This window comes from Aulonocara sp. 'chitande type north' Nkhata Bay, linkage group LG5, assembly GCF_057382095.1.
Source record: "Aulonocara sp. 'chitande type north' Nkhata Bay isolate Kocher_YH1m ecotype deep benthic linkage group LG5, A_spYH_male_GT1.1, whole genome shotgun sequence".
NCBI lineage: Eukaryota > Metazoa > Chordata > Actinopteri > Cichliformes > Cichlidae > Aulonocara > Aulonocara sp. 'chitande type north' Nkhata Bay.
The window spans coordinates 10,819,988-10,844,747 of record NC_141348.1 but is presented as its reverse complement, the minus strand read 5'-3'; the positions used below and the strand labels follow the sequence as shown (position 1 = coordinate 10,844,747).

Genomic DNA, 24,760 nt, shown 5'->3' with positions numbered 1-24,760 from the left:
TAGTGAACAATGATTTTTACATAATATTTGTATGTCATAACCAAGACGCAAGTATCAATATTTCGGAATTCCTCAACGACACCCTTACAATGTTGTAAAATGATGTACAAACATATCTGTACCTGCAGTAGTGCAGCAAACAGGTAGAAGGTAATGAAGATGGGTGTGAGGGTGGTGTGTCCCCCCCTCAGGGAGTTGATGGTGTAGAGGAAGACGAGGTGCCCTGGGGCAACCAGCAGGAAAAGTACACGGGCTGAACGGGAGTTCACAGCTGGAATGGAGAGAGACGAACATGAGTTACATACGAGGCGATAGCATGATGGAAAACGCTGGACAACACTGGAAAAGACTCTCCTGTGAAGCAGGAACAGGACATGCCAACAAGGCTGTGTCATTAAGGTTATTTTTGTACTTGTTTTCTTTGAAATTCTTTAAAATAGTTTTGTTTTTCATAGTTGGTTTGTCTTTTAATGGTTCTTTGACACACTGTTGTGGTTGTTTTGTCTCTGTTGTTGTTTTCTGTCTCTGTTGTCAATTTGTGACTTCGTGGTTGTTTTCCCTTTGTTGAGGCTTTGCCGTTTTCTTTGTTTGTTAAATGTTTGTAGTTATTTTGTCTCGCTGTTCGTGCTTTCTCACTTTGTCTGTTGTTGCTTTGTGGGTTTTTTCGACCTTTCCTCTGTTTTGCCTCTTTGTTGTCATTATTTTGACTTTAAGTTACTTAAAATTTTTTGGTGGTCATTTTATGTCTGCAGTATTTTTAAACTCATTGTTGTTTAATTGCAGTCATGATGCACCTCATTATAATTATTTAATGGATTTCCTGATATCAAATAGTAACATCAAACTGGGCCCTGCACGAGCTGGCTTGAAGGATAAACTATGAAGAAGTCCAACACAGTTAGGATTTCTTTGTATTTGCTGGCTTGATAAAACCTCGAGCCCAAGTTGTAGATGACGGGTATCACAACAGTGGTAATCAGCTGTCTCTGTTAAGCCGGGTTTTCTGCTTCAAGCTCCGTGTGTGTCCATATGAAAACATGCATTTTACAGGTTTTACTCTTGTTTTGCACAAATATCCCCATGAGTGCCACCTACATGAGTAAGATCTAGTAAAATCTATGAAGTCATTGCTGCAGATAAATGTTAAACTGATGATTAACAATTGTTTTATGGCTGACTGCACTGTCTGTGCTGCTGGTTATTTCTGAGCGGATAGACCTGTGAAACTTTAAACTGGACCCATTTAAAGATTAAAGATTACTTTAGTGTGTGAACAGATGAAAGTGAAATAACGTTATTGATTGATTGATTCCTGGTGTGTGTTTTCTATTTTAGTAGCTGCAATTCCAGCGGTGTAAATAAGACTTAACCGCACATTAGAATAAAATCTAAAATCATTTTATATATTTTCTCTATAACCAAATGAATACATGCACATTCCTGTGACAATGCAACACACGGTTTGCACTTCATTCAGTGATTTTTACTAAGGTAGGGCTTAACAACTTCTACACTTCCCCAACAAAGAATCAGTATTGCTTTTAAAATACGCTGCAAATAAAAGAATCAGTAAAATCGCAGCACCTCCACCTGACTTTAAACTAAACTCTGCGTATAGCCTGCTCCCGCCCAGGTTACATTGTCAGCATAATGTAAAAAAGAGTGGCTCTTATCACACAGAAAACACTTTAAGCTCAATATAGCCAGTAGTCTCACTTGTAATACACCCTCCGTATGGAAAAAACTGTTTGTATGAGATAAAGAGTGGGCGGGGACAGTGGAACATTTATTCCACTGCTGCCTGATAACTTACTGGAACCAAAGAAGGAAGTGCAGGGTGTGGGACACTTCCTGGGGGCTGGGTTGGGATCCCCCATGGGTATACCGTTCATGTGTAGATAGGTGGAGATTCGACTTGCCTGAACTGCTACCAGGTTACCTCCCACACCTGGCACATGAAAACATGACAAATCAACCTCAGTACTAACAAAAACATTTCTCCAGTCGAGTATTGTGGAGCTGGCCTTTAGCCGTGCAAGAGCACGGCGCCATGCCAGCTCCATCGGTTAGTATTACCGCAGTGCACATATGCTTCCTCTGGCAGGCATTAGTCAGTGTGTCACTGTTACATGACACAGATGGGTGAGCACAGCAACAGCTCTAAATACACAATTTAATTGGTTCCAACAGATTTCTCTGCATTTGTTGTTTTACTAGTTGGCATATTGAGGGTTGTTATTTCCACCTCTTTTGTACACTTTTGTTCTCTGACTGCTCACCATTGATGACTGGAGTGAAGACAGCCATGCCAGCAAAGTTTGGGTTGGTGACAGTTTTGTCGAGGATCAGACCACCGACACTGAAAGACACACACAAGCAAAAAAGTGAACAAAAAGTGAACATACTGCTATTTACCATACAAAAACATGGGTAAGAGAGAGAACTACAATCAGACATTTAAAACACTTAAGGACCCATCTGTAATCTCGTATACATTATAATCCGTTATCCCGTGGAACACATTGGAGGAATCTTGAGGAAACCCTCGTTGTGATTTAGCACTGTATAAATAAAACTGACTGTAAATGTACTCAAAAACATATTTAAAGTTTTATTTATTAATTTAATATATTCTGATGGATTCAGCCCTGAGCCTGAAAAGAAAACCTAAGCACCCTAACTAGAGGCTTCCTCATGGCCAGCAGGGGGAGACTCCTGCGTGTGCAAAAAGATGCCTCATTGGGTTTTCTCCTGTTCTGAGGATCGGGGTCTAGGATGGTGTGGAGCCTAGGTTGTTGGTAGGCTCTGTGACATCATCAGTGAATACAGCAATAGTAACTGAGAAAAACAAAGGCAGCACTGTGAGTTAAAAATCCACATAAGCAAGCACATCCTACCTGCTGATGGCCATGGCGATGATGACTGGCTCCCAGCCGCAGTAAAGGACCTCTCTGGTGGATGGGATCTTCCTGGCTATCAGCACCCATAGTGGGCACATCGCCACAAAAACTGCACACACTAGAGGGTTGGCATAATCATTGTACTCTGAATGGGGGGAAAAAAAGATATTGATGCTTTAGCAGGAACATCTTTGTCATATTTTGACATAACAAATTTTTCATTTTTTCATTTTCTGAGAATTCTATAAAAAAACCACCTTGGACGTGGCTGAAACGCAACATAAATCACACACTGGCAAATTTTGACTGTTTTCATTTGGATTGCCGTTAAATCATGGCCTTTCCTGCAGAAGGCAGTACTGCAGCTTGACTAACAAATGCAGGAGATTACAAAGCACCACAAACAGCACATTAAGTACACGGGCTGGTTACAACACCCAGACACCAGCCGTGTTTGTGAGTGTCTAAGCCAAAATATCCCAAATAAGCTCAACAAGCAGCAGTGAGTAAGACTATAAAGTCTGTAGATTCTCTGACAGACTAAAGAGCTGCAGGATTACTCCACACTCTGCGTGTCAGTGTTTGTCACTGTCTGTGGTGTGCAAATGATGGAACAGCAGGGAGCTCGATGGAGCTGGGTGTGCTGCCGGTGAAGATGCTATCACAGCGCTAACAATACAGCCACACAGCTGTGGAGTTTCTTGCCCCGGAACACAGCGAGAGTAGGTGTGGGCGGCTTTCATCCTTATTTACCAAAAGCAGAGCAACATTTCATACATTCTACTCATGCCGCTCCCTTTTCTTTAATAACTTCAAAGGTAAAGAAGACTCTGGAAGCTGTTTGATGGATCTACCAACTATCAAAATAATGTTGAAATGATTCTGTCGGAATTTGGGAGTTACCTTCAGTTGCGAATCAGAGGCTCAGTTTAAGACATGCGAGAATTTGAGACGGCAAGTATCCACTATTCAAACCACCTAATTGAGCACATCCAGGTAAAATAATGGATCGCACACCTGTTTTCAAATGGAAAAAGCAAAAAGATCTGTGGGTATGCTCGTCATTTCCGTTACCTAGCTCTTTGTAGAGTCCTGTTGAGATGCCTGCCAGCAGGGACAGGGTGATCAGATCTCCTAGGCTAGCAGCGATTGGCGTGGCCACATTGTCAGGGTTGATGCCGACTTTTCTGGATGCAACAATCACGCCGATCATGATGAGACCTGTGAGATTTTAGATCAGAGGCATCACAACACAGAAGGCAACAATGCTCTTAACTGTCCAACAGTACTCACTTAAAAAAACAAAAAGAGTTATTTTGATGCTTGATTGCTCAATTGGGATTCTTTTATTTCCCTTAAAGGAACTGACTTTGGCAAATACAAAGCCTGGTTACAAACAGCATGTGGGAGTAAGAGCCAGCACAATGTTTCCGCATATCTAAAATGTTTAAGGTTCTTTCCTACAGCAACCACAGACAGCTCATGTTGGTTTATAGCAAAAACAAAACAGCAACAAAAAATGGTTTTGTCTGAAAAACAGTTTCGAAAACAGCTTCACTCAAACGTAGTTGTTGAGCTGATGAAAGCCAGTAAAAACATGACGACTGCACCTATAAAGCAATCTGATGTTGTCAGCGTGGTTCCAGGAATGTGTGATCAGTCCACCACTGTGGTTCAGACTGAAAGTTCTCAACAACAACTGACATCCGCTGTCCCCAGAGTAAGAAACCTACCGAAACCTATCACCCAACTTTTCAGCTGGTGCTACTTTAAAGTTTGTGGGTTTTACTGAAATGCTCTTATATTTGCTAGATGGAGATTTGTGGTGCACACAGAATGAACCCTGGTGACCTATGAGGTTGGACATATTAAAGGTTTTTGTTCAGATATAACAAATATGGATACGACTTCCATGTACCTGGGTATAGATACCTCAGGATGAACTGTCATGTTTGTCACTTAAATGTTGATCTCACCAAAATTTTCAAATGTTTTCCATTTCACACTTTGTGTTTAGTACTAATCTGCATATAGCATGCTAACACACTGAGCCATGATAGCATGTTGGGACTATTATAGCAGCTACATCCAAATATTACACATTTAATCCTACATACTACAAAGGCCAGCAAAACATTGACCAGTTCAATCTATTAGAATTATCCAGATAACTAATACTTTAGTTTTATTTTAGTTTAAGGCATTTCATTGATTAGAGATAAGAGATTCTTATTTCTTCTGTGGATGCTTATTTACACACAATTTATTTGCAAAGCATGTTTTCATTGCACTTTACTAATGCATGTACCATATTATACACCTTAGCCAAAGGCAATATTTTTTGTGAACTTTTGGCACATCATATTAAAGAAAATAACATAAAAAAGTACCATAAACTACTTCTAAAGGGGCTAACACTAAAGACATCTTATCTAACTGATAGCAAAATGAGGTTAACTTATTTATCAACTCCTTTTTGTGTAGATAACTATGGTATATGGACTGATTCTCATATAGTGCTTTTCTACTCTCCCGGAGTACTCAAAGCGCTGTATACAACATGCCACATTCACACCAGCATTGTCTTCTAAGTTTCTTAGTGCTTCCTAACTACCATTCATACTCCGATGAACACATCGGAGAGCAATTTGGGGTTAGCATCTTGCCCAAAGATACTTGGCATGCAGACTGGAGGAGCCACAGATCGAACCGCCAACCTTCTGATCAGTAGATGACAAGCTGAGCTACTGTATAGCCACCCTATAGAGTGGTTCACACGTTTGCCTATCAAATAAAGAGCTGAGGTTCAAGAAGGAGGCACATGTGCCTTACGGTGGTGCCACGAAGGGCATCAGGTACTAAAGAAATCTGTCAAATCAAACTCGTGGAGCTACCTGCTGTGGTGACCACTTGTGAACAAAGAGGCCGCTAAATGTAGCTTCTTCTTCTTCTAGTTGTAACTATCAAGAGCTTAAACAGCACTTGAGTGAAAAAGACTTGCTAATGATGGCAAATTAGCACTGAGAGTTACATAAAATCCCAACGTGACTGATGAGTAGCACTGTGAACACCCCTCACTTCCCAACTGGTGACCATACCTAGCAGCAGAGAAGCGATGAAGGCGGTGGCCACACTAGAGGCACACAACAGCACTGCATGGCCCAGCTTGAAGTGTCCCTCTGGGATCCAGCCAAAGATCACAGCAGCTATGGAGGCCAGGAACCCCACTACTGTGGCTTGGACCTGGGTGAAAACACACATATACAGATTTACCATAAGATAGTTCTTGTTGCTATGACTCACAGCTAACATGTAAACTCCTGATGAATGATATTATTATGGCCCATATAAGCATATTTCAGTCAGTCCATATACAATTTTTGACCTCATCTTCTTGATACATACAGTAACATTACAGGCTGCTTCTCAAAGTCAAGGAGGGATTCTTATCATCATCACCATCATCAAATACTGTTGAAGGGCTGGTCCATTATCTACCATCTTTCTAATTCAACCAAGGACTGCGTGGGAAGGAAGGTGTGTATTATTACTATTCTTACAGAACAATAAGTACAGTTATCAAAAAAAGAAAGTTTTCACAGACTACACAGGACTATGTAGTCTGTGAAAATCTAAGATCACTCTTCCATAGGAATTAAGAGAATAACTAGCAGCCAAATACTGCCAACAGAATGGACTTGATTAACTGACCATCAGCAAATGTGAAATGTACCTCCATATAAACAGAATCTCTGGCTGTTTGCTGGTTTGGGGCATTCACATGTATGTTAACACAAAGTTATAACCTTCCCAGGAGTGGACGTTCCTGCAAATTCATCCCAAGGTCAGACCGTGCAGGGCTCGAAGAAACAGCAAGAAGCTCTAGAAGGCCTCAGTTTGCATGTTAAATGTTACAGCTCGTGACGGTACAATTGAAAAAAGACTAAATAAGTATGGCTTGTCTGGGAAAGTTGCCAGGACAAAGCATCTTCTCTCTAAAAAGAAAATGGCAGCGTGGCTTAGAGTTGCAAACCTGCATCCAAACAAACCACACAACGCAATGTGCTTTGGACAGAGCAGACAAAAGCGGACATGTTTAGCAACAATACACATTGCTATATCTGGGAAATCTATCTGTCCGTCCACCAGATAAAACTTGGTCAAAAACCGGGTCTTGCAACAGGAAAATCATCCCAAGCAAGCCAACATATCTTCAAGAGAACGGCTGAAAAGAACCCAGTCAGAGCTCAACCTGACTGGATGCTGTGGTGGGACCTTAAGAGAAACGTGACAAAGACTGTAAGGAAGAATGGTTCGTGACAGACTGTTAAATTTACACAGAAAACAGTTACCTGAAGTTTTTGCTGCTAAAGGTGGTATCTTCACAATGCTAGTATTATTGTTAGCGTAGCATGCCTCCCTCTTGTCTAAATATGGTCACTTCTGGCTCCAAAAAAAAAAAAAAAAAGATAGTGACTGCCATAAAGGTAAAGTGGAGGCTTGAGTGTGGAGTTCACAAATCAATGAGTAATGTCACGGCGGCTATGGTGCACACTCGCTATCTGTTTCAGTGTGAGTTCTCAGAATCATATGAAGCAGTTTCCAGTGTAACCGCCTTCAGAGAGCACCACTGTGACCCAGTGTGAGTGCAAGATAACCCTAGATAGAAAGTATTGACAGCATCGGCCAACACTGGCTTAGTGTTCCAGGAACAAGGACTCACCAGGTATTATATAACTATAAGCTCACATCACTGCAAACTACTAGGGTCGGGGTCTGTGTCAAGAGAGACCAAACAAAGACTTTAAGCAATAAAGAGATTTTCATGCCTTTGTTTGTGTACAATAAATAAAACACACTGCAAACTAATATAAAGAGCCGAGTACATGCAGCTTGGCTGCAGTGAGAGCAAGTAAATCAAGCACAAAATAGACCATACTCGACTGACATGTCTGTTCTGTCTCGATCCTTTTGAACGTGAGGTCAGCCCCTATCTCTTTTACAAATGTTACTGTGCTCTGTAGTGACTGGTCAGTGTGTTTACTGTGTGCAATAACTCGTGCAACAAGCTTTTCCAGACAGGCTGGTAACTGGCTTCCTGAAATGCGACATAAATGTGAAACACTGTACATTTGGGCTAACCCTCTCACGGCAGACGATGCAGATTGGCAACAAGTAAAAGCTAACAACCTGATTACCCCACATACATATTTTATGAGGTTTTTTTTACTCAGACGTACCACTGCAGGTATTCTTTTGTGCATTAGCAACAAAAACTTAATTTGAGCCTGAGAGGGTTAAAGGACAGACTGTATTATGGGGACCACAATTTACAAAACGATCATCTTGCTTTACACAGTAAGGCTTTAAATCAGTGATAGGGACCATAAACACATCAGAAAAGGGTTTACTGAGGTAGCAGAGCAAAGTACCTAGGAGCCTTTTTCCTCTGAACTCCCAAATAATTTGACTTTCAAACTTGACGGTGACAGTAATAAAATTTGGAATACTTGCTGAGAATGCAGATTTTGACTTGTTGATTAGGACGTTTTTGTTAATGGGAAAATTTTTTATTCACAAATGCAGATACTTTAAAGCTAAACCATGTATAAACAGATGGCTGAATGACTTTAAACTCTGGGCTAAATCGCTGAAACTTGTGAATAACAAGAAAGCTCATAAACTTGTTGTTTTATTTAACGAGTTTAATCTATGTTAAAAAAGAAACCTCCCTATTTTATAATCATGACTGCCCTTTTTTGTTCATGTTATTTTTTGCCTTTGGTTCAAATTCTTCAATGACTGTTCTTTCTTTTTGTGCTAACTCTTTTGGCTTTGTGTTTATTGGTTTTTGTTTTGTTTTGTTTTTTCTTACTATAATGCTCAACCGAGGATATTACATATTCAGATTAATGATGGTGCCTTGTATGTTATACTGTTGTTTGTAAATAAAGTTCTTAAAAATAAATAAATAATAATAATAAAAAAATAAATAAAATTTTTTTTGACCTTCAAGCAGAGAAATCTACCCCCTGGTGGCCATCAGAAACACTGCAAGCTTAACCTGTTAACATCTACCAGTCACCTGTGACCTGTTCTCATCTAGATGCTTATATAGATTTTTTTTTTCCTGCATGGCATTAGTCAGTGGTAATCCTACAACTTAGTTTAGGTGCATGCAAAAGGGTTGATTTTAAAAGTTACAGCTAGTTTTGGTGCTTGTTTAGCATGTAGCTAAAATGCAAGCTAATCCTAGTCCTACCGCGAAGTGGTTCAGCAGGAACCTGATGAATGTTAAGCTGTTAAGGCAGTGCACTGACCTAATTTTAAACCCATCTTTTATATTCTGTTTCAAAATATTTTGATTTCAGTTTGAGATTTTTTAAAACTTTGCTGCTGCTTTGAGTATTACGACATGATTCCACTAGTACTATAATGCATTTCAGTGGTCTCGTTATGAGACTGGTCTGTTTAATGGATGTAAACATGGTTGAAGATGCTCCGTGACAGCAGTCTTCATTGTGTTTCCTGTACCTGGATGAGGGCCAAGTTCCCCATGATCATCTTCCACATGTCCTTGGCTGTGTCCATGTGCCCAATATTAGCCTGAAAAACACATAAGAACGAAAACGTTATCATGACCATGTGTAAGTAGCTGTGTGTGTTTGTGGGTGCGTGGGGGGATACAGAGTGTTCACAGTCTGTTGCCTCTTGGTCCCATCAGAACAATAGGGCGTCAGTTCTCTGGACAAAGACACTCTGATCTGATCCCCCACCCTGCGGCCGACTCCACTTATCTCATCTCTGCTCTTTCACATACACACCCTTAAAAACACACACACACGCACACACTGATGGTCTTGTGTATCAAGTGGCTACAGTGGGCTACTGTGAACCCAGATCAATGATCCTAATGCCCATCCACAGTGAGAGGACACAAACAGACAATCTCCTCTTCCTCTTTGTCCTCGCTCGTTTGCATATGCAGAAGGAAGGGAGACAGCTGGATACATGAAAATCGCCCGTGAGGATATCACTTCATCCTTGGTTCTTCATTGAAAAGTGTATGAACTGCATGATCCCACTGCATGACTCAAGACAGCTTCCAGAGCTTTAAATATTTTGTGTTACCTAATCTGTGAATTTAGTGTAATGCCACGTGAGATACGGCTTTCACCTTTAATTTTGTCTCTAACGTTTATCCTCTGCTAGAGTGTTTGTTAATCACTCGTTAAAGTGATTTTCCCTGAACTTGTACTAACGTTTCTACATGAATATAGTTAAATGATTGGTGAAGATCCACAGCCGAACCCATAGAGATGCTTTCACCAGTAGGCGTGTGTGTGGTTGGTATTGTGGTGGTTTGATTCAGACAACATAGCTTCACAAAGCGCCTGTGTATGCTCTTCTAACTGACTGATTAACTTTTAGGGTTGTTAGTAGGGGTGGGGGAAAAAAATCGATACTGTGTAGTATCGTGATATTTTGTTTGCTAATAATGTATCGATACAGGGACAGCAGAAATCGATATTTTGTTACAAAAGTTTTTGTGGACTGGAACTCTGACTTCAGAGCATGTTGATCCTTTTTCTGAGCAAGAATCCTGACATTCCTTCACTGTCCAAACTGCATAGTTTTCATAAATTGCATAGTTCAGAATAACTATAATTGTACCAGATGGTTGCATTCAGTTAAGTTGGACTAGACTGTAATACAAACCGTTCAGTTTGTCAACAATAAAACTGAAATGAGAGAAAGACTGAGTGTGAGACTTTGATATTAGATAAAATGAATATTGATAAAGTTTACCTTTATGTACAGAATTTGAATATAGCAAAATATTTTAAAAAATTGCAATAATATCGTATCGTGGGATGTATGGTGATTCCCACCTCTAGTTGTTAGAGTTGTCAGGTATTTCCTTTATAAGTGCAATCTGTTCTACTTTCTTTGTGTCCCGAGTGCGAACTTGTGAGAACAAATCAGAGCTCGGAGATTTAAATAGACGCTAGCTGTAATAAATCTAAAAAAAAGAACATTTTCGAAGAGCTACTCAAAATGTTTTTTAACAGAAAATAGCATTGTCCAGTGGCTGGTGGTGTTATTCTGGTGTTGCAGACAACTAAGCACTGTTTTATCAAAAGCATTTGCGCGATTGGTGTCTGTCTTTGGCTAATGATCCACAAAACACCTCACAACTTTTGGTTGAGATCAGGCAACTAAAAGTTCCAAACACCGGAACAACTCTCGTGTTTGTGGCTGCTAGATTATTTGACCTAACAAAACACAGACTGGAATTCACCCGCTCTGCCTATCAAAGGCAAACCCACATACCAAAGTATTTAAATGAAAAAACAAAACAAAACAGCATTGAGAAACAGCAGGATGGTCTCTATGCCTCAGTGCGTACGTGTGAAGCATTACTCATCCTCTTACATTTCACGTAGTCTAGCAGCATCCAGTTAATCTGGCACTAAAACAACTAGTCTTACATGATATATAGTTATATTCAATATAACTCGTGCATCTGCCAGATACAAAGCATTAGAGTCACGCCACGCCCATCAGTAAGTATGTGCGTGCACGCCTGCTGCTACGACAGCCGTGCTGTCACTCAGAGTGGGAAGATTGCCACGAATGCTGATAAGAAGGTTTAAGGGAAACGGATAATACTGAGCCAAACAGCTGTGCAACTCCACATATGACTTTCTTTAAAACCTTGGAGCGTAATATAAGAGCCTCAGTTTCAAAGAATATATCTTGATGCAATAAAAAGGCTTTTGAATTTCCTAACCACATTTCCCTTTAGAACAACATGTAAACTGAGTACACAGACGACACACAGAAATTCTCAGAAACATAGCCTGGCGTTATGTGATGATGTGTGATAATGATGCCAAATCCTTAGCTCTGTGTGTCTGTGTGTGTGTGTGTGTGTGTGTGTGTGTGTGTGTGTGTGTGTGTGTGTGTGTAGGAGGCTGGATTAATGGCGTTGGGATCATCAGAGAGATGTTGTTAAAGTGATTCATAGATGACATAACATGGATATCCTAAAATTCAAAAGCAGCACCATGTTTTTCAGCTGCTGGCATTCACTCTTTTTGAATAAATACAGAGCAAGTCTGCAGTTTCCAGCTCTGAATCCTGAACATACATGAGTTGAGTATACAGGGAAACAGCGACTGTTGTTGCCATTGTAATCTCTGATAACACTTTGCTATTTTTCCCAACTTTCTTTGCAATGCAGGTGGTGCTGGCAATCCATCAACAATCATACATAATCAATTAGGCCCAATTATATTCAACAGAACTGAGAAAACAGCTGCTTATTTCCTCATTCCTTAAACGCCTCAGTAAATAGGTTAAAAAAGTCCAAGGGGAAAAAAATCAAAAAGGAACCACAGTCATGTGAACTGAAAACTTCGACAGCCAGCCAGTACTGGGGATTACATGATTTTTTTCAGTTATAAGCGCATTAGGAAACTTACAGTGGTCTTAATCTGCTCATAATTAGCGGCGGCGTGGAAAGAAACGTGGTCCTGCTGAGGCCAGCCAGCAGAGAGCTAACAGTAATGTCTCAGGACAAGCACCAGGGTCGGGCCTACTTTGTGAAGATGGTTGTGAGAAAAGTGAAAACTTTGCAGACTAAAGAAAGAATTGATGCAAAAGTCTGTTTTATTTATTTCCATATTTCCACGTAGATGCATGTAACGTTATTATGACTAATGCATTTTGTGTTTTCATTCCTTTGAATACAGCCAATCGAACTACACAACGTTGGTTCAATCAGTGCTGAAGCTCTGACAAATCATTACTACTTCCACTTCCCAATCTGACAGTTATTAACCATTATACACTGGGCTCTGAATTAAAACAGAAATAAAATAGAAAGTAAAGCAAATCATTACAAAAATCTGTTGAAGTTTGAACCTTAAATCAGCATCAACGGTGTTTCCTCAAATATTCAACTTTTCCCGTTTGTTTTCCTCTATCGTTGGGCTCTTACTGAGAAAATATGGAAATTATAAATATATAAAACCTCTGCAAAGTCCAGTTTTAAGTAGTGCACCTGAAAATCATATTCAACATTCAATTCTGCATCTGAAACCTTTGCTGTAGCCACCAATTCACAGGTTAAACCAACTGGTGTATTTAGGAGGTGATGACATAAACAAGATTTAAAGATTTACCTTTAGCTTGGAGCAGAATGAGTTGGTACACTGGAGCAATTTTCCAGAACAAATTTGCAAACATATGACTTTTTTTTGCAGCACGGATGAGGAGTCACTGGTTTCACACAGGCTAGTGGAAAGAATGTGAGGATTGGTGCAATTAAGAGCACTACTGGACTAATTAAAAAAATGTAAGTTTTGTTGCTAACCCCTGGTTACCTGTGCTGTCAGGTCATCGACCCTGCTAGCTATGTACAATGTGAAATGGTATTGTTAGCTCACAGATAGCAAAGCCGTAAGAATTGCCTCTAGTATCAAACTGCAGTCATAGAATCACTGCACCTTCACAAACAAAAGCATGTGACTGTATACATTTGGCTATGAATGGCTAGATGGGTAACTAGCTGAAATTAGAGCTACTAAGAACTTTGGTATCTGTGAAACACTATAAGCAGCTAATAGTTAACCAAATGTTATATGATAATATGTTATTAAGGTTTCATGTTATGTGACTCCTAACAATGTGACGTTAACTGTCGAGCAAATAAAGTAGCAGTCACACAGGCCTAGAGAGCAGCCCATCACCCTCCAGCAACTGCTGGTTACAAGGAGCAAATAAGTGTTCTGCAACCAGTTGGAAAGTGGTTGCAGAACAATCAGTGTGTATTCCTGACCGGTTGGTGAAAACTTCTTACAGTTGCTATCGATTTCCGTGGTACTGACTAGAGATGGACCGATCCGATATTACGTATCGGTATCGGTCCGATACTGACGTAAATTACTGGATCGGATATCGGAGAAAAATTAAAAAAATGTAATCCGATCCATTAAATATCAAAAAAGCACCTCACAAAACTTGCGACATGGCGTAACTCGGCTCATAACCGTAGCACATCCAGCAGTACGGGTCACGTGATAGAGCGGCTGTGTGTATTTGTAGCCTCGCTAGCAATCCGGCATTTCATCTCCGAGGAAGTTATCCCAGAGAGAAGTAAAGCAAGTGTGTAAATTCATCTCTGAATGTTTGTAAAGCATTCCAGCGTTAAGCTTAACAACCGATATATGGAGCAACTGCCTCTTCTCTCTCCCTCCCTCTCCTGCTGCTACTTCAATCGAAACTGATCAATGATCAGCTGATCGGCTTTTCTGTCGCGAGTCCGTCTCTCTTGTTTGTTTATCGCTCACTTCGCGCCAGAAAGAGGAAACCAGCGGCTGAACAACAGCAGCACGTTTAAGCTTGATAAGCTGTTGTTAGAATTTATTTACATTCTACACCAGGATCCTTTTCTACGTAGCTGACGGCTGGTAACTGTGCAGGGGCGGATCAAGCAAGTTTAGCCAGGGGGGCCGATAGGGCCCGGAGAGAACCCACGCAAACACGGGGAGAACATGCAAACTCCACACAGAAAGACCCCGGCCTGATGGTGGAATTGAACTCAGGACCTTCTTGCTGTGAGGCAACAGTGCTAACCACCGTGCTGCCCTATATAGTAACTATATAGTAACTATTAAGTCCAATATACCCTAGTAAGCTATAGTACTTTTTCCTTTGGGAAGATACGATCTGTGCAGTCTGCAATTCTGTTGAAGAAAGATGTTGAATCTATTTAATTATTCTTGAAAAATAACTGATTTCTGTGTATTTGTTTTCCACACTGCATCAAATTATAGTTGATTATGTCAATTAAGCATCATGAGGTGGAGGGTGGGTGGTTCCCTATTTTGTTTTATTTATTTATTGTTTTGCTGGGAGTTTTAGAACCCTATTAGTTAGGTTGCTTAATATTTCTGCTAAGTACTCTTTAAAATACCAGAATAGGGAGGATGGTGTAGGTTTAAGTTTATTAGATTGATCAGTATTGCTGAACTATGAAATATTTTGGGTGCAGTGTATTTTTTACATACAGGTATAACAGAATGGCTTTAGTGTTTTGTTTTTTTTAACTTGAGTATGAACTTATACAAAAAGCAGCAAGATATTAAAAAAAACTGTTTTATTGATTTAAAAAAAAAACACTATATCGGATTCATATCGGTATCGGCAGATATCCAAATTTATGATATCGGTATCGGTCATAAAAAAGTGGTATCGTGCCATCTCTAGTACTGACTCTGTGAAAATTGCGACACAAACAGGAAATGAAGACCATTTGCCTTCAGCTTAATTTCACCTAGCGAAAGGCAGCAACCTCCAGCAATAACTCCTCAGACAATTGGAAATACTCATTTTTCCCTCACAACTGGTGGTTTTATGAAGTCCAATATGACAGAAAGTTCATGTCGCATTATGCAAGAAAGCTCTTAAATTATCTCCCAGCTCCAACAGTGAAGTGACACTGGGTTGAGCTATACCAGCATATTCTGAGAATTCAATCAATTTTAGCTACTAGATCAAAGGAAAACACTTTTAGTTCAAATTACTTGATATTTGGAGTTCACGTCTTCAGGCAGAGGTAAATAAAAACTTCCATTCACCTTTAAACAACCTGCTAACCCAGGTGAACAAGCTAGATGGGGTCAGTGGAAATATTTAGTGAGGAATGTGAGGAATCAGTTTGTCTGAAACCTATGTCACATAGGCAATATAACCTCTGAACCTACGCACAATCAGCTTTGAGGGGTCTGGCAGTGACCATAGGTCTGGCAATAGATTGAAAAACTATTAAAGAAAATTCAATGCAACTTAAAGTAAACAAATCCAAAATTTATACCTCAGTTACTCATCACTGCTAGGACAGCCTTTCAATATAAGATAAAAGGTCATGGAAGACGTGTAACCTGTAACAGGCTAGTAGTCTGACAAGTTTCTTACCGCTGTAGAAAGTCTGGAGGCCAGCGTCATCTCCAAGTTGCCTTTAAGCCCCAGCAGTGCAGGAACTAGGATGAACACCTCAGACACATCGGTGAACACCGTCCAGTGCTGCAATGACATAGCAAAACATTATTATCAGCACCACAACATTAACAGAGCGCACACTCTGCCATACTGAAACTGGTTCACAGCCACACAGAATGCTGTCACCCGCATAGATAGAGGTTAGCTGCAGTTCAGAGCAGACTGTCTCTGGGTCTGTGCAACCTTTAATATTGATTTAGAGGTGAAACCACTCCTGCATTAAAGAGCAGAAAATCTGCCTCTATAGACCTTTCACACTATGTATCATGCCAGCTCCCTCTTAACAAGAACAAGGGCAGTAAAACCTAAAGCTGAAATGATTGATCACTCTCCTACTTTAGCTTGCATTCTGTTTTCCTTCTCTATCACCTTTACCCACCATCTCCTGTAGTGTAAACACAGGGACTGTCTCATGTCTCTGTGTAATCATAATACTATACACATTTATATTTATATCGAAATCTGTACTGTACAAGATATTCCAGAATAAAAGCAGACTGCAATCTCGGTATTCTTTCACCCCAACCGGTTGCAGCAGATGGCCCCGCCCCTCCCTCAGCCTGGTTCTGCCGGAGGTTTCTTCCTGTTAAAAGGGAGTTTTTCCTTCCCACTGTCACCAAAGTGCTTACTCATAGGGGGTCATATAATTGTTGGGTTTTTCTCTGCATCTATTATTGTACGATCTACTGTGCAATATAAAGCACCTTGAGGCGACTGTTGTTGTGATTTGGCGCTATATAAATAAAACCGAATTGAACTGAATAGTTTTTGATGGGCGGAACCAGATCTTGTTCTCCACACGGCCGTTTCCCCATCCAGTGCCACACAAATGGAAACACGGCACAGCTAAACAGCATCAGTAAGATAGATGGGACTGAATATTTAGAAGCCAAGTGAACTAGATGATTAGCAACTCTTAAAGACAAAGCATTATGTTAATTTCCAGTTCAATGTCTGAAACAAGTCGTTTTAGCTCCCTCACACCTAAGCCAACTCTCTTCTCATTGGTTAAAGATACCCAATCTCATTGATATCATCAAGCAAATGCTAAACCTGAACACTGTTATGGCTTATAGGATTACTTGTACATATGGTACTCTGATTATCTGAAACTTTGCCCATGTTTAATATGAGCATCCACCACTGTAATCTATTATATAGTATGCATACGATAGAAAATAAGGAAAAGCAAAATATTTCTCAGTGCTCTGCCCTCCTCATGGGGACCCTCTGTGACACATAACACAGCATGAGTGTACAAAACATCCGACTGAATTAATAGAGTAAAGCCAAAGCCCAATGCATCATGTACCATAGAAAAAATAGTTTGATATTACTCTTGCCTACTTTAGTGCTTCAGCATCTGATCATTCATTGCCAGGGGTGCGCTTGCTTGCTCAGCTCTTACCGCAGCATAAAAAAAAGCTACATTTTGCTGTACACACTACTCCGAGAAAGTCAGCCAGCAGCTCATCTATCTAAATCAGCTTTGAAGGTAGTGGCCTAGCTGGACAGAGCCACAAATAAGGGAACAAGTAAGGGAACAAGACTGCTCAGCTGTGTATCCAGTAGATGGTCTGAAATTACATTTACAGCTAGTATTATTAGGCCTGACCTTCGATAACCTGGTCCCTGGCTGCTGGCCAGTCCTCGAGAGGTGGGTTCCCTGTAACTCCCTCTGTGAACTTCTCCCTCCATTAGACTTCATGCAGCGATAGCAGATTTGCGGTCTACTGTGGCCAGAAACAAAGCTATTGCTGAAGCTAAGGCCATCGATTTATCTCCAGTCAAAGTGCTTATCATAGGTGCCGGTCCCACTGGCCCCCAGCACTTACAGTCCAGTCTAACCCGAGCGGAATCAATATTCACTGAGGCTGGCACCGAGCAGAAAAGAAAGAGGGGAAAACAGATGCTGAAGCTACAAGACAACACTGCTGGCCTGCATTTCTCACACAGAGGTCTAATGTGTGTGCTTGCTAGGTTGCTCCCACCAGATGTACAGCACTGATAAGGAGTGTCGGCTACACTCGTGTTGTCTTTAGAGGTGGTGGTTGAACTCTTTCTGCCTATCCCTTTAGCTGTCGTTAAGCCAAGCAGAGCTCGTTTCCAACAACCAGCCTCTCAGCTTGGCTCACTGCCCTCTGCCAACCCGACAGCCTTGTGAGCACTTCTCTCTTCTTTCATAGCTGTATGTTTTCAAGCTTTCCTTCTGTCTCACTGGCCTATCTTCCTCTTTGCCTCCCCTGTGGTGATATATGTTGTTGTCTCCATGGAACGCTGGCTCGGAGCCAAACAAACTCTCCCTCCTCGCTTCTAAGAACTCGACTGGAGAACTGCAGTACCTCTGTGTACAGACCTATAGGAGCTCTGGTATGCAAGCCCCGCAAGGGTCAGGATGCCCAGTTGAGAAACGTGACCTTTTATTTTATTTGTGATAATTGCACTTGCTGTGTTGAGCGGGACGCCGAACCCCGATGGCATGCAATGTCAACGCAACTCCAGCAGCGTCACAGACACTACAGCAGGTGGTGTCTGTTTCATTTTTCTGTTGCTGCAGCATGGATGGTACAGTCAGGGTCTAGTTTATCTGTATAAACTAATATCTGCATTTAGATAAGAAGAATATGTAGGGCAAGCTACCAGAGGAATCTGTAGTCTATATGTAGTTTTACCGAGCAGGTTTTGGCTGCATGAATGGAAAGAGTCCAAGTGGGGAGCTAAAGAAAGTCAAAACTCCATCTCAAAACCATCAGCTATCATCACATGGTAATTTACCTCTTTTTAGATTTCTATGAATTTATAAGGAAAATCAAACACTGTCCCCACAGTTCAAGTCGGCAACCTAGATAATGCGTTCGCAGGCCTGAGCCTGGTTCTGCTGGAGGTTTCTTCCTGTTATGAAGGGAGTTTGCTGCTCATACAGGCTTGTATGATTGCTGGGGTTTTCTATCTACTATTGTGGAGGCTTTGCCTTATGATACAAAGTGACTTGAGGCTGGTAATGTTGGGATATGGTGCCATATCAATAAAACTGAACTGAACTGAATTGTTTGGGACCAGATAAGAAGGGCTGGGGTGGAAAGCCTGAACTCTGTGATGAGGGGGCAGCCTAGGATCAAAGGTTCCTCAGGATCTTTCACACTGTGAAAGATTAATCAGAGCATGGGGCAACACAAAGGCACTCTAACCCACTAATCCTGTCCATCCCTATCACTCACATCCTAACCAAGCAGCTATCTGAGATATGGTCACGTTTTAAGAGCTGCGAGGTGATAACATTGTTAATGACCGTCACGTCATCAACGTTACAAGCAGAAGTCACCAAAATAAAACAACTACTCATAACAAGCAGTCAGTCACTGCAATAGGGAGGGCAGAAGTTTAGAAACTTATCCTTACATGGGGTTATTAAATTGTGATTTTTAAGATTTTGGTGATTTTGTTCAGACAAATTCTGGAAAACATGGAAAAATAGCATACTGTGGTGTGAATTTAAGTGGAAACCAAGCTATGGAAACCAAAGTCTGGGTATGAAGCTAGAAGCTGAAGAGACAATGCAGTTTGAGGGAATTAAGCCCACGTTCTGGTTTGAAAGTGACTCCTGAGTGAAAACCAAGCACGTGGATGTGGTTGGACCAAAATGGTATCTGGTGGGTAGTGAAGGCTTGGCCACAGTTAAACCTTTGTGTGGACTATGATTTCCTGTTTACCGGTTGCTGTATTTTTAGACCGTGTGTCTTTGAGGCTGAAGCTGTGTTCTATTCTTTTTCCTCTTTTTTGGTGTTTCAGTCTACAGACACCGCACACCAGGCCAGACGGCTAACTCTGAGGCAGACAAACACACGCGGATGATTATCATAACATACAACACTGGACACGCATATTTGCTTTTGTCTTTTTTCAGCTTTTTGTTTGTAGATTGATTGCACAAATGATGAAATCTTATGTGACTGTGAGTAAGTGTGCGTGTGTTTCAAAATAACAAAAATCACCCATTTGGCCTTGGACTCCGACATCCCCAAGAAAACTAGCACTGCGTGACCTTTCCAAACCACACGTAACCTTCAGTCCAACTGAGCAGGTCAGTCCTGGGTTCCCGGCCCTGCCAATGAGAGACTGACAGTTTTAGGTCATTTGCCTGCCAAGTCACTAAGCACAACTATGCAGACGTCTCACTCCTCTATACCAGTTGGACAATCCTTTCTGGGCCAACCTTGTGAGGGAAAAAGGCCAGAAAACTCTGTGCGTGTGTGGTAGATGGTCAAAGTGACCAGGATTTAAGAGGTCAAAGAGCCAATATAGAAAGTGACACAGAAAGTCGAGTACACAAGTGTCCAAACCACAGCTTTTAAACTCAGGCCAGGCAGACACATTAACTAAAGGTTCAGGCATCCCAGAAGAAAAGCTTGCTACTGGCTATAGTGCTTTCTTTGTCTCATAACCAACATATAATCTTTGGAACTGGAGATTACTGAGTCCTGACCTTTTTATTCTAACCTCCAGGAGAAATAAGGGGTAAACAAATGAACCAAAAGAACAAACAAATAATTCTGTCTAATTTGAGAACAATCCAAGAAACACAAGAACAGCAAGACCCAAATGACTTTGAATTTTATCCATAGAGAGAAACTTCTGAACTCAGGAGAGCTAGTTAAGTTCTCCTGGATCACTTTATCTCATCTGATAATCAAATAAAGATCTGTGCTTTACTTGTCTGCATAAATTAGCTCCTTATTTAGCGAGACAAATAAAGATCAGTGCAGCAAGGAAACAGACCTGCCTCGTGTTTTAGCATCAAGTTAAAACTTGTTCTATTCACGTTTTGGCAATCAGGAGACAAAAAAAAAAAAAATAGAGTTTTCCAACACGAGAAACTACATCTACCTTTTCATCAGCTTCATATACATTAGGTATTGGGGCTCGACCTAACCCTAAGCACGTGACCTCAGAAAGTTATGCTCACTTATAGCCGAGGATCAACTGCAGTCCCAACGGGAGAGAGAGAGAGAGTAAGATCGAGTTAGACAACTACCTTCCTGCAAGGACAGGGGGGATTAGCTGAGTTAGCGTTTCATGGTGTCACGGGGGGAATTAGGCAGCCAGACGACCTGCTGGATGCTCAGCCGACCTCAATGGAACTGCAGTAAGAAGCCTCGCATCTTACTGCAGCCATTTCTTTCAGCTATTTACTCTCAGGTACAAGAGTGCTAGACCAGCAGGGAGGGATACGGCCCTCTACCTTCTGTGTGAGCTTGTTTCCAGTCACACCTCTGAAAGAATGGTGCACTGAGTGTTTTGGAAATTAAAGAGAACGCAGCAGCATGGTGCCTAAGTTGAGGCAGCATGAAAACTTTTTTGACCTCAAACCTCTGCATTCCTGGTTTAGCGAGGATACCTAACCACATGGCAATAGAGGCCTTGGCGCTGAATTGTATTTTGTTTTTACTCCGACTCTAGCTCAGCTGTAGTACGCTGCCATTTCAGGTGCTCAAAGAAAGTAAACTTATTCCCCCGCCTCCCCCCTCCTGTCTGTTCTGAGTTTCTGGGGTCCACCATGTTGGCATCAGCGTATGTGCACACAGTTTGCCCAGACCTGGCGGACTGACATGGCCGGCTTTATCTGCATTCCAAGCGGACTTCAAATAAATATATAACATTTCTACAGAGCACACTTGGATCCTCTCAGAGCAAAGGCAGTGACTCATCAGGAAATCAAGTCCTATTCTCCTTTAAAGGCCAAGTGGATCATATAGCTCCCTGGCTATGCACTGCTATGCAAATACCGTCTATTGTTTCTTGTACTTTATGTGAGATTTTGAAAAGAGGTGTGTGTGTGTGTGATGACTCGTTAGAAGACACACCAGTGTGTACCAGTATGCGCCAGCCACAGGGACAGTCAGCCCAGCCGCTGAGGAGAAAATGTTATGTAAATACCCCCATGGTGTCTGATAACTGCCCCATACACACATCCCCAAAGACAGGCAACCAGATAGGCCACCAGCACGATGACTGACACACGCCAAGGCAAACCGGCCTCGGTGCACTAGATCATTCAAATGTTTCACGAGCCTATCCCGTAAGTGTGACTACACATGGCCTGCTTGGTGCAGTGGATCTGCTTAGAAAAACAGCTGTGAAATGAAATGTAAATGCCTGCGAGGAAAAGTTGGGGTTGTGCATTGACACCAGACTTTTTGCAAGTTCCAACAGCCGAACCCCTGTCAATGCAAAAAACAAAACAAAAACTTTTTAAAGAGTAGACAACACAGGATTAACCAGCCTGAGTTCTTTATTCTGAGTTGCCAATTACATTGTGTAAGAAATCTCACTCACCTGGACGATGTCTAGCACCATCCCTGCTGCCACCGTCCCGAACCCGGCCAGCAAGAAGGGGAAGACCACCTGCAGTCCGATGGAAAAGGAGGTCTCCTTGAGGGGTGCTGTTGGTTCGGGGCTCTGATCGGTGCTGGTGTCATCACTCTCGTTGCTCTGGCTTGCATTCTCCAGGAGCGCATCCTCCTCTCGCTGACCTTTGGCATTGGCCCGACAGTCCATGGCCACCACAATCTCCGACCTCTCGTCGTTCTCCCCAGTCTCATTCACTCGCTCGGGGAAAGATGTGACCTCGGTGAGCTCAAACTCATCCCCGGTCACCGGGCTCACTTCTTCGGGGCCCTTTGTCAGGATCACCGGGTGGACGGTGCAGTTGGAGTTGAGGAAGGCCGAAGTGAGGGGGCCTCCCTCCTTCTTCATCTCAATGGCCCCAGAAGACATGTCGATGTCGGGGAGCTTTTCTTGTTCTTTCGACCAAAGTACCATGCGGAAGCCTTTGAAGACAGTGGGCTTGATAAGAAAAGGTCAGCGTGCCTCAGCCTAACGGTTTTATGGGAAAGTCAGAACTGACCACCGGATCTGGTTTTGAACCTGATCAGTCCAACTGATTTATCCCATTAAAGAGGCCGACAAGGTGTGGAGGTCGGTCATAAAGACTGGGAGAAAAACACTCTGCCAGAAAAAACCTGCAGCGAGGCACATGCAGCCGTGCGTCTGCAAAGCCTGTGTTCCTGTCGGTGCTTCGGGAGCAGAACCAGTATGTTCTCCATTCACTGCAAGGTGCTCAGGTTAGGCCGGCAAAAAACAGAAGACATACTGGTTCAACATAGAAAAGGATAGAAAACAACAGGGAGGGGACTCACCACAGAAATCCCCTGCAGTCAGCTGCAAACAGTCCTTTGCAGTTCAGTACAAGCTGGAAAAATATGTAAATCAGAGACCTGCAGTGGCACCGGTCATGCTGTCAGTCTGCTGTCCATGTGAGACTGGTCGCTGCACAGGGCTCCAAACGTCTCACTTTACACCACGTGGCCACTGGACAGTTTTCAAATGTGATATTTAAAGGTCTCAGTATGAGGATTGAATTACCAACAGTGGAAAAGTATCTCTCCAACCAGAGTGGACCGTCACCTGGGGAAAGAATGAATATCATTAATTATTCAGTCTTAAATAAAATCATTTTCCAGCAGTACCCCACATCTATTTCCAAAAATCTCTAAGTAGCAGGGCAGCTTTTACTGCCCTGATCAAAATATTCATAAATCAAAAATTCCAAAAAGTTACAAACCAACATTCAGATCTAACTGGTGAGAGGACAGAGACACTGTGCGGTGGTGTTTAGGCTTGGATGCTGCAGCTCGTCATATTCAGATGTTAAAATAAATAAAGAGGACAGAAAATCACTGTTAGGCACTAACTTCACCGTGGGTACCACAAATGCCCCGTCAGCCCTACTAATAGATTAGTATAGCCCCAGACAATTGTTTGCTCTCCCCTCCATTACAGCAGTGCTGAGCAGATCCCAACAGTGAGTTTAAAAACAGTTTCATCCAGCGCCAAATTTCCTCCCGGTGGCTAAAAATATTCCACCATTAACAGAGGCGCTGCGCACATCCTCTGCAAGCACAGCTTCCAACCACAGCAGCGCAACAACGACCACTGTCACAATTTTCAAAGTAAAAAACACCCCTCACTTTACCCGTGAGCCCAGAGTGCCGTCAGCTTAAACCCCCCAACTCTTAAACTCACTGCAGCAGACAGGAGTGTAGCAAACAGTAACACAACAGAGGTCCCCTTCACACATCAGAAACAACCTCACTGCAGTCAAGTACCGAGCGTGGACACACATGGTTAGTCATTCACACCGACATGAACTACTTGTATCAACAGAAGTAAGCAGCAGGTAAAGCAAAGCATTCAGTGCTGCTTTAATTAAAACAGTAATGTCAGCTACTGACATAAACTGCTGTATTATTCAACTCAGTGTGGTGATGAAGCCTGTTGAAAAAATACCATCACCAATCTATGACGCGATCCTTGGTGAGATCAGGTCACGGTCCACCCGTTTTTACTTCACATAATAAAGCAGCTTTTACTCTGAAGGCCTTTCTTTTACCTTCCAGTGTTGCTGCTGCTGACTTGAAGCAGCTTTCCTCTGACTGCAAGTTGCGACATCCGCACGGACTTTCCCGGCTCAAACAATCCTCTGCTTAGTAGTCAGGACCAACACCACCCGAACCCAACATGGCAAAGGCGTAAATTAGTGCTCCCCTGGTCAGGGCTGAATAGACGAGCCCTGCTATTCTGTTCTGCTTCTCATTTAAACGAGGGCAGAGGGCTCTCTGTTCCATCGCCGGGCTGGAGCCCATGTCACTGCCACTGTAACCACGAGTGTTAAACTCGTGAAAAATTGTGTCCCCCCCCACCCCCCTAAAAAAGAGAAAAAAAGTAATCATTCT

The 24,760-nt window shown here is 42.0% G+C and overlaps 1 protein-coding gene across 3 annotated transcripts in view; it reads right to left on the bottom strand.

The window, feature by feature from the left end:
• The window catches only part of slc41a1 (solute carrier family 41 member 1), a 29,862-nt gene that overhangs the window by 4,735 nt on the left and 367 nt on the right, over positions 1–24,760 (bottom strand). The window contains exons 1-10 of one of the 3 annotated variants that reach the window (XM_086291266.1): positions 24,418–24,710; positions 22,302–23,432; positions 15,885–15,992; positions 9,435–9,506; positions 5,999–6,143; positions 3,975–4,121; positions 2,898–3,045; positions 2,280–2,359; positions 1,814–1,948; positions 123–271 (exon numbers count right to left, since the gene is read on the bottom strand). In XM_086291266.1, coding sequence (XP_086147392.1) covers positions 123–271; positions 1,814–1,948; positions 2,280–2,359; positions 2,898–3,045; positions 3,975–4,121; positions 5,999–6,143; positions 9,435–9,506; positions 15,885–15,992; positions 22,302–22,787 — 1,470 coding nt within the window. In that variant the 5' untranslated portion in view covers positions 22,788–23,432; positions 24,418–24,710. Of the gene's footprint in view, positions 1–122; positions 272–1,813; positions 1,949–2,279; positions 2,360–2,897; positions 3,046–3,974; positions 4,122–5,998; positions 6,144–9,434; positions 9,507–15,884; positions 15,993–22,301; positions 23,433–23,589; positions 24,027–24,417; positions 24,711–24,760 lie in introns of those variants that run through there. The other 2 variants (XM_086291267.1, XM_086291265.1) reach the window with 2 other exon arrangements.